This window comes from Choloepus didactylus, chromosome 4 (assembly GCF_015220235.1).
Source record: "Choloepus didactylus isolate mChoDid1 chromosome 4, mChoDid1.pri, whole genome shotgun sequence".
Lineage (NCBI taxonomy): Eukaryota > Metazoa > Chordata > Mammalia > Pilosa > Megalonychidae > Choloepus > Choloepus didactylus.
In genome coordinates, this window is record NC_051310.1 from 46505101 (window position 1) to 46514755 (window position 9655).

Genomic DNA, 9655 nt, shown 5'->3' on the forward strand with positions numbered 1-9655 from the left:
CTAAAAGCAATCTCATGGTGCACCAACTCTCATCTCATGGACCATCACCTCCCTTCTACCTACATCCCCCATTCTCTCCCAGAGGAGGACCCTTCCAGAAAGCAGATTTGCTGACTAAGACTTATGCTAATACATAAGCTTCATAAAAGAATCACTAATATATTAAATGTGAAACAAGGATTTTTCAGAAAAGACAAGTCGCTTTACAATCACACCTTACACAGTCCTTCTTACAGTGGGGAGTTCTCTTAGTTACTTTCTTTTGAATACAAAGTACCGATTGAGATGATACATTAACCTAAACCAACTACACTCAAGGGCTAGTTTTGGCTGCTTATAGAAGTATAGCTGAAGGTATCAATGAAAGAGGAAGCCAAATTAAACACAGATTTAGCAAATATTCCTGGGGGTATGAACTCAGTTCCAAGTGTAGGATGTCATTATAAACCAACGTTTTAAAGATCACTTTAAAAAGTAACAGCAGGAGGTGGGGCAAGATGGCAGCAAAGAGAGGAGTGGACGCTAAGTAGTTCTCCTGGAACAACTACAAAAAACCAGAAACAACTAGTAAATAATCCAGAATAACTGCGGGGGGACAAACGAGACCATCCACTCATCATACACCAACCTGAATTGGGAGGAATGCCCGAGAACACAGCATAAAATCTGTAAGTAAAACCTGCGGATCCAAGTCGTGAGACGCCCTCCCCCATAGCCCAAGCTGCAAAGCCTCGTGGTGCCAGAGAGAAGCTCTCTCCCAGCAAGCGAATATAGTTCAGCTGAGCTCCAACTGGGGTTTTAAGTAGCGAGTGTGAACTGCTCACTACAGGTAAGCATCCCCAAAAAACAGACAGAGGCTTTGGGTGACAACTCACCTTGGAAAGCCGGAGGGTCGCCTTGGACTGGGTCTGAAGGGGACTATCTGTTTCTTTTTCAGCTCAGTGGAGAAAGCCCCAGTCATATTCAGTTTCCAGGGCTGTGACTTGGGGAAGGGTGGAGACAGCACAAGGAGAGAGGGAGACCATTGAAATGCTAAAGACCTCCACCTGGGGGCTCTGTCTTCTCTAGGAGGAAAGGGGTGGGGCCCTTTCCATTCAGAACCAGACCCCAGAGCCTGGGGGAACACAGCCATACCTCCTCACACCAGTCAAGAACTATAGACTAACAGGCATCACCTGCTGGGCAGAAAAGCACAGTGACCTGAGGCATCAAAGGGTGGAGCAATTTTCTAAGACACACCTGCAGGGAAAACAGGTACTGAATATTTCTTCCCTCTGTGACCTGAGCCTGTTCTGGTCTGGGAAAACCTGATTTGGATAACCAAGGAAACCATGCCTAGACAACAGAAAATTACAACCTACACTAAGAAAAACAAAGTTATGGCCCAGTCAAAGGAACAAACGTACACTTCAACTGAGATACAGGAATTTAAACTAATGCTAAATCAAATCAAAAAGTTTAGAGAAGATATTGCAAAAGAGATAGAGTCTGTAAAGGAAACACTGGGCATATATATGGCAGAAATCAAAAGTTCAAAAAAACAACTAGTAGAATCTATGGAAATGAAAGGCACAACACAAGAGATGAAAGACACAATGGAAACATACAACAGCAGATCTCAAGAGGCAGAAGAAAACACTCAGGAACTGGAGAAAAAAACACCTGAAAGCCTACACGCAAAGGAGCAGATGGAGAAAAGAATGAAAAAATATGAGCAACGTCTCCGGGAACTCAAGGATGAAACAAAGTACAATAATGTACGTATCATTGGTGTCCCAGAAGGAGAAGAGAAGGGAAAGGGGACAGAAGCAATAATAGAGGAAATAATTAATGAAAATTTCCCATCTCTTATAAAAGACATAAAATTACAGATCCAAGAAGCGCAGCGTATCCAAACAGAAGAGATATGAATAGGCCTACGCCAAGACACTTAATAATCAGATTATCAAATGTCAAAGACAAAGAGAGAATCCTGAACGCAGCAAGAGAAAAGCGATCCGTTACATACAAAGGAAGCTTAATAAGACTATGTGCGGATCTCTCAGCAGAAACCATGGAGGCAAGAAGGAAGTGGTGTGATATATTTAAGATACTGAAAGAGAAAAACTGCCAACCAAGAATCCTATATCCAGCAAAGCTGTCCTTCAAATATGAGGGAGAGCTCAAAATATTTTCTGACAAACAGACAATGAGAGACTTTGTGAACAAGACACCCGCCCTACAGGTAATACTAAAGGGAGCACTACAGGGTGATAGATGACAGGACTGCGTGGTTTGGAACACAATTTGGGGAGATGGTAGCACAACAATGTAAGTACACTGAACAAAGATAACTATGAATACGGATGAGAGAGGAAGGTGGGGAGCATGTGAGACACCACAAGAAAGGAGGAAAGATAACGACTGGGACTGTGTAACTTGGTGAAATCTAGAGTATTCAACAATTGTGATAAAATGTACAAATATGTTGTTTTACGAGCGAGAACAAGCAAATGTCAACCTTGCAAGGTGTTAAAAATGGGGAGGCATTGGGGGAGGGATGCAATCAGCATAAACTAGAGACTGTAACTAATAGAATCATTGTATCATGCTTCCTTTAATGTAACAAAGGTGATATATCAAGGTAAATGCAGATAAGAGGGGGGGATAGGGGAGGCATGTTAGACACTTGACATTGGTGGTATTGTCTGATTCTTTATTCTACTTTGATTTAAGGTTATTTTTCCTTTTGCTGCTTCCTAGCTGTCATTTTTTTTTTCCTCTCTCTTTTGCCTCTCTACCTTCTTTGACTCTCCCTCCTGCCTTGTGGAAGAAATGTAGATGCCCTTATATAGATAGTGGTGAAGGTGGTGAACACATAAATGTATGACCATGCAGAGAACCATCGATTATTTACTTGGGATGGAATGTATGGTGAGTGAACAAAACCATATTAAAAAAAAAATGGGTTGATGACAAAACGTCGAGGGCAATATACTGAGTGAAATAAGCCAGACACATAAGGACAATTATGGCAGGGTCTCACTGATAGGAATTAATTATAATATGTAAACTCATAGACATGAAATATAAGGTACCAAGATATAGGACGAGGTTTAAGAATGGGGAGTGGTTGCTTAGTATGAGCAGCATGTTCAACTAGGATGAACTTAAATGTTTGGAAATGAACAGGGGTGTTGGTAGCAAGATGTGAGAATAACTAACAGCGCCGAATGGTGTGTGAATGAGGTGGAAAGGGGAAGCTCAGAGTCATATATGTTACCAGAAGGAAAGTTGGAAGTCAAAAGATGGGAATGTATAAAACTGAATCCTATGGTGGGCAATGTCCATGATCAACTGTACAAATACTAGAAATCACTTCCATGAACCAGAACAAATGTATGACAATACAATTAGAAGTTAATAATAGAGGGGCATATAGGGAAGAACTATATACCTATTATAAACTATATACTACAGTTAGTAGTATTTCAACATTTTTTCATAAACAGTAACAAATGTACTATAGCAATACTAGGAATCAACAACTGAGGGGGGTTGGTTAGGGACAGGGGAGGATTAGAGTTTCCTTTTCTTTTTTTCTTTTTTCATTTTTCACTTTATTTCTTGTCTGGAGTAATGAAAAGTTTCTAAAAACTGAACAAAAATTAAGTGTGATGGATGCACAGCTGTATGAGGGTACCCAGGGGCAAGTGATTGTACACTTTGGATCTTTGGATAATTGTATGGTATCTGAACAATCTCAATAAAAATGAAAAAAAAAAAAAAAGTAACAGCGTAAGTGGTTAAGTTGTGGCAATCACATCAACTGGACACATTGCCAAAAAAGGCTAATGTTATACAAATGGATACTTGCAGCTAAGAATAAAATATTCAGTGACAGTATCTTACACACACCGGAGAAGGATGTATCTCAAAGAACTTAAGGCATGGTTTGGAAAAGCATACTGGCTAACTCAAAAAGTGGCTCCAGTGATGACAAAAATATTGAGGTCAAAGATGCATGTCAAGAATTTGAGGAAAAATGTTTAATGAATAAGAAGAGGAGGGAAAATAATATTGCTAAATTAGTGCTATTTTACAAAGTATGTGATTTTTAAATAGACATATTATCTAAATTTAAAACATAAATTTTAAAGTAGGCATTTGATTACTTCATTTACATATATGTATTTTCACGTGAACTAGAAAATATTACTTGGGCTTTAAATTTTTATTATTTCTTTTAATTTGGACTTTTCTGCAGGGGAAATGGCAGACTCCTTGCTATTTGGGATTGCCTTATAGTTGGGCATATATGGTATATATTGAGTTTCAATAAGGAATAAAATGGAGAAAAAACAGATTCACATAGCCTATTGATCATTCAGCCAAGCAGAGCTCTGGACCCTTCTATCACAAGCATTTAAAAAAAAAAAAAAAAAAGTAAGTTTGATTATATTTAGTCACTTGCTCCACCTCAATTTAATAATCTTTCAGAAACTATAACTTGAAACATCTCAACAGCAGGAATCTAGGATTCTTTCCTGGAACCCTGGCTGTGACCTCCCTTCAGGATCTGCAGTGGCTTCGTGCCCATCTCTTTAAGCTAGCACTTCAGCCTGGCCACAATCTAACCTAATTTCCTACCACATTCAACGTGTACCTTCTATACCCACTAAGCCGTTTCCTCACTGTCTGCAACCAAGCCTGGGACTTCCCTCATAATGGCCCTTCCCAGTGGAGTGACAGTCCCCAACTCCATTTTACAGCCCAACTCCAGTCCCATATTCTCCATGAAGTTTTCCTGACTGCTTCAGCCCACACAGAAGGCTTTTCCACTACCTGAAATCCTATTGTAATGCAGTCATAATTTAGCACATAGTTACATGCTATCATAAATTATCCTATGATTGCTGCAGGCAAATTCTTTTCTTCTAAGAGAAAACAATTTTGAGAGCAGGAACCAAGACAGATAATTCTTCTATATTCCCCCTCAGAGTTGACTGTCACTTGATCGAATAGTGTCTAATGACATCCTACCATTTGAAATGGAGGATGCTTTTGCCCCTGTTTAAAAGCAAACTAAAGGAAAAACAGTAGTATCTTCTGTAAACAAATGTTTTTGGCAAGGCTGCTCCTCTGCAACTATTAACCTACTGGCCTGAATCACAAAGCATTTGCAATGGGGTGATTCCTGATGGCACAATAAGGAAAGTATCTGATAATATGATACATATTGTATGCACACTTTTTTTTTTCCTTTTTTTCCCAGGTCTAGAACAAGTTTCATAAAGGCATCAACTTGGCCTCTTTTGTTCACTGCCTTAGGTCACAGTGCCTTAAAACAGTGATTAGAACATGGAAGGCACTCAAGTATGTGTTGAATGAATGAAAATGAATGAACGTAAGAGAAGAATCCATAGAGAAGGGCTCTTTCCACACAGTTTATGGTTTAACTTACATTATCAAATTATTGTTTAACAAATGTATAAATAAAGTCTCCTGAGAATCAGATAGGAAGTAGGCAATAAGCACTTGTTTTTATTGGCAATGGCACCAAACTGAGCTCTGTCAGTGAATCCCTATGAATAAATGGAAGCTTCAGTCAGAACCAAAAGAGTAGTATCTTTTGGAAACAACTCCTAGCAAGGTTAGTATTTCTTATGAATATACTGTTATTAACCTACCAACCTGGCACTTTTCCGAGCCTCAGTTACCTCATCTGTAAAAAGCGTAATGACTGAATGACACACTGTGTGGAGCATTTAGCACAATGCTGGGACCCAATAAAGGGCCATTATGATGATTATTAAACCATTGAGACAGCCATGAGACAGAGATACCACATTACCTTCCTACTGTCTCCAACTGTTTATCCTTAGCTTTTAAAACATGAACCGGAGTAATGACCTGGAAAAGAAACAAGATGTTCTATCTACCATACAGCTGGGCCTAGATTTGAAAGATGCCCTGAAACACCAATGTTTATATCAAAACCTTGCCTCTGTTCTTGGCCTTGTCACTGGCCCACCCTTTTGCAGACCAGAGCCTTCTTGTAACCATTTTTGCATCATTCATTACACCTAGGTACTTAGAACATAACTACTGGTGTTTTCCTAGTAGGAACTCTGCAGGGCACTCTACTGAAAAAGAGTAGTAAGGGAAAAAGAAAAACACCCAGATCAAAAAAGCTCCTGTTAATGTTCCTGTTTTTGACTTGCCTCTCTAACCATGGAAGTCTATGTTCAGGTCTCTAAATTAACAAACCAACTTCTGATTCCGTTTTCCACTAGCATCCTATTCATACTGTAATCTGCTGGGTAAATTCAGTTAACTATACAAAAGGTGACCCCATAGTCCAAGTTCAGATACAGAGAAAAGGGCTTGACCTAAATCAATTCAACAATCCATCAATTAGTAATACTGCAAAGATCCAGTAGACTTTTCATTGCTGGGAGATTCCTTTGCAATCTTCTGCAAATGACTTCTGTAGAAGGAAGCAGTAGTGCTTTAACTTACCCGGAGACGTTGATGCGAAAGGTAAGGGTTTCCTTTTCTACTCTAAACTTCATGAAGCATAGATCTCCAGTTAATTATTTTCTCTGCTACTATGTATTTCTGTGCCACTATATATATAACCTTGTATTCAGGCCCTCATTTTTGTTAATTTATAATTATGGTTACAGTAATAAATTTGCAATATAATAATTATAATTATTGCTATTAATTTTGCCTAAATAGAGGCTTCCAACTTCAGGTATGAAAGACAAATAAGCCCCTCTAGGGTTAGGCCCGGAAACTGATCTTACTAGATCTTATTAGTAAGCAGCCTGACGTACTGCTAAAAAGAGTCAACCTAACCACTTCTCTAGGCAACAGACGGGTAAACACTTCCACAATAACTAACTTGGAAACAATTCCAATTGGGGAATGAGAAGAAAATCAAAACTATAATTCACTACTCATTTCCCAAACACTCTTTTCAAAGTGATAGGTTCGGTTCAACTTCTAGGCCTTAGTGAATGACAAGTAGTTCAAAATTCATCCTTTTATTATAACACTTCACAGCCTGTATTGTTTTTCCATCTGTCCTTCCCAATTACACAGTAAACTGCTCCCGGATAGGGGCTGTGTTTATTTATCTTTGTATTTACAGCGTTTAACATTGTATCCAACACATAGCTGGTGCTCAAAAGACTGAATGACTGCTAAAACGTCCACCCACGAGGCAGGCCCCAAAAGTGGCACTGTAGGTCAAAATTAAACAGATTATGGAACCACATGAGCGCAGTCTGGCCAGGTCTTTCCGCCCTATGTACCGAAACTGCGAACAGGCTGAGCAAAGTGCACCATCCATCCGAGAATCTACTGCTGCCCCGGCAGAATGGACCAGGCTCTCTGACCCCGCACGGGCTGCTTCAGTCCTCCAGGCAAGGAACAAGATTCTCTCCGCTTACTGAGGTAAAGGGGACTCTGGGACTGTCCTCTTCTACAAGCCCAACCCTAGCAGTGACCCCTCCCTAACCTGGCTCCACAAACTCGGCTCCAAAGCCCAAACCTGGGCGCCCACAGCTTCCCCGCGGGGAGGCGGTCCGGTGCAGTGTGGGAGTCGTAGTTCCCCGGTGAGTTCTGCACCTAAGAGCCCTGCAGACCGGACTCCAGCTCCCAGAAGTCCCCGCGAAGCGCCTCGCCCAGTCCTGCCACCTCACCTGTTCTATGGACGTGACTGTTTCCACTGAGTCGTCCTGCAACCGCTCCCGCGCGTGCTCCGGCCTCAAACTGTACAGTGGCTCCGACCAGATCGGGGAGGAGGATGGGGGGCAATAGTAGGTGAACGAACTTGGAGAAGCCATGATCAGGGAAACAGCGGACGGTGTTCAGGACTCAGCTTCCTCAAGCAACAACGCGCATTGAAAGTCGAGCGGGCTAAGGCGCTACGGAGAGCGGGTAGAGTCAAAAAAAATGTGAACGCGAATCTCTCTCTTCCTACCTACTTAGTGTTTGGGAATGAGTTACTGGGACGCTACCGCCCTCCACTGGGCAGAGGAACTGCTGCAGAAGCAGATCCTGAAGTGCAAGTAGGTGTACATTTGACTTTCATTTCAGAGGGATGGTGTAGAATGATGCCTCGGTAAATTCAAGAAAACAAAAACTTCAACACCATGCTAGTTCTCATTTAATTGTAATGGCAGGAATTTGCACTTTCGGGTGCCCAAGAACCCAGTGAGTATAACTTTAACGTTCTGACCGCTCTTCTATCAGCCTTACACGGTTGCTAATAGAATTACTGTGCACCTTTGGGTGTGTGACAGCCGCCCAGGAGAAACCAACAGCTTCCCAACAAATGTGTAGCATTGCCGTCTTCAATACTCAATGATAGAGGAAAGGAGCATTGCAATTTTCTCCTATCCTCTTGGGGGTTACAGTGAAATAGCAGGAACTAAAATGCAGAAGGGAAAAGTATAAGGGCAACAACCAAGGAAGTATTCATTCATATATTTAGCAAATATTTTTGGAGCATCTACCACACCTAGGAATATAAAGGTTAACAAAACAAAGTCCCTGCAGATTTGACAGAATTAAAAATGAACAAACAATATGTCATAAATGCTATGAAGGAAAATAACAGGGTCTGTGAGAGAGACTAGCGGTAAGGGGATGAATTAAATTGGGTGGTCAGGCCAAGCTTCTCTGAGTAAGTGACTTTTATCAAAGGAAAAAACTGCACAAGATGATGTTAAGCAGGTGAGGTTGACTATTCAGGGGACTGCTATAGCAAGGGAAAGAGAGTAGAACTCCCTTGAAAGATACAGCAAGCTTTTTAAGGGCTGAGAGTGGGTTGAAGGAAAAACATTGGAAGACTGGGGGGGGGGGGGTGATCCCTGGGGAGGGTGAGTGATTTACTGAGGTTGCAACTAGGACCACTTTGCTCAGAATGTTTTCCTTTGCGGTAATTAGGCCACCTGGTGTGGGCAAAGGCAGGGAGAGAGGAGGAGGAGGAGATAAGATAAGGAACCACCTAGTTCTGGAGCTTCTCTGGTGCCTGTGGGGAGAGAAATGGGGCAGTTTGGGGGAGATTTTGATATTTATAATAGTTAGCATCTGATGTTGTCTTACTTCCTTCCCCCCCCCCCCCTTTTTTCTCCCCACCCTTCCCCCTGCAGTCTTATTTGTTTTTCCCTGCAGCTCCACAATTGCAAGATTGGTTTCAAGGTAGTCAGAACCAGGGAGGGAGCAGGTAGGAGCCTGCAAGGAGTAAGGCTGGCAGTTTGGTCAAGAGAAAGAAAAACAGTCTTTATTACATTTAAGCTGAGACCTGAAGGGTAACAGGTTGCCATCCAGGTGAACACTGGGGAAAAGCTCCTCAGTTAGAGGGAACAGCAAATTTGAGAGAGCATGCCAAAATATACACATATATGTTTGTATTCTTTGTTTTTAATTCTTATTGAGTGAGATTAATCATTGTCTACACCTCCATAAAACAAATTTTAAAGTTGAAATATTAGGAAAACCCCAGCTACTACCTTTGAACAAAAAATAGAAGAAGAGGGTCTCTTTCAGGGCCCAGATCAAAAGCACTATACCAAAATTATAATACCAAGAGGGTAGGGGTTGTCTATCAGACTTTCCAGATAGACTTGGCAACTAGCTCTACTTTCTGCTCAGAACATTT

General features: G+C 41.3%; 1 protein-coding gene across 2 annotated transcripts in view; it reads right to left on the reverse strand.

Annotated features, from left to right (window-relative positions):
• The window catches only part of FNTB (farnesyltransferase, CAAX box, beta), a 132935-nt gene extending 125019 nt beyond the window's left edge, over positions 1-7916 (reverse strand). For both annotated transcript variants that reach the window (XM_037832517.1, XM_037832518.1), the window contains exon 1: positions 7692-7916. In XM_037832517.1, the coding sequence (XP_037688445.1) occupies positions 7692-7835 (144 nt within the window). In that variant the 5' untranslated portion in view covers positions 7836-7916. The remainder of the gene's footprint in view (positions 1-7691) is intronic.
• Positions 7917-9655: the final 1739 nt, after the last annotated feature.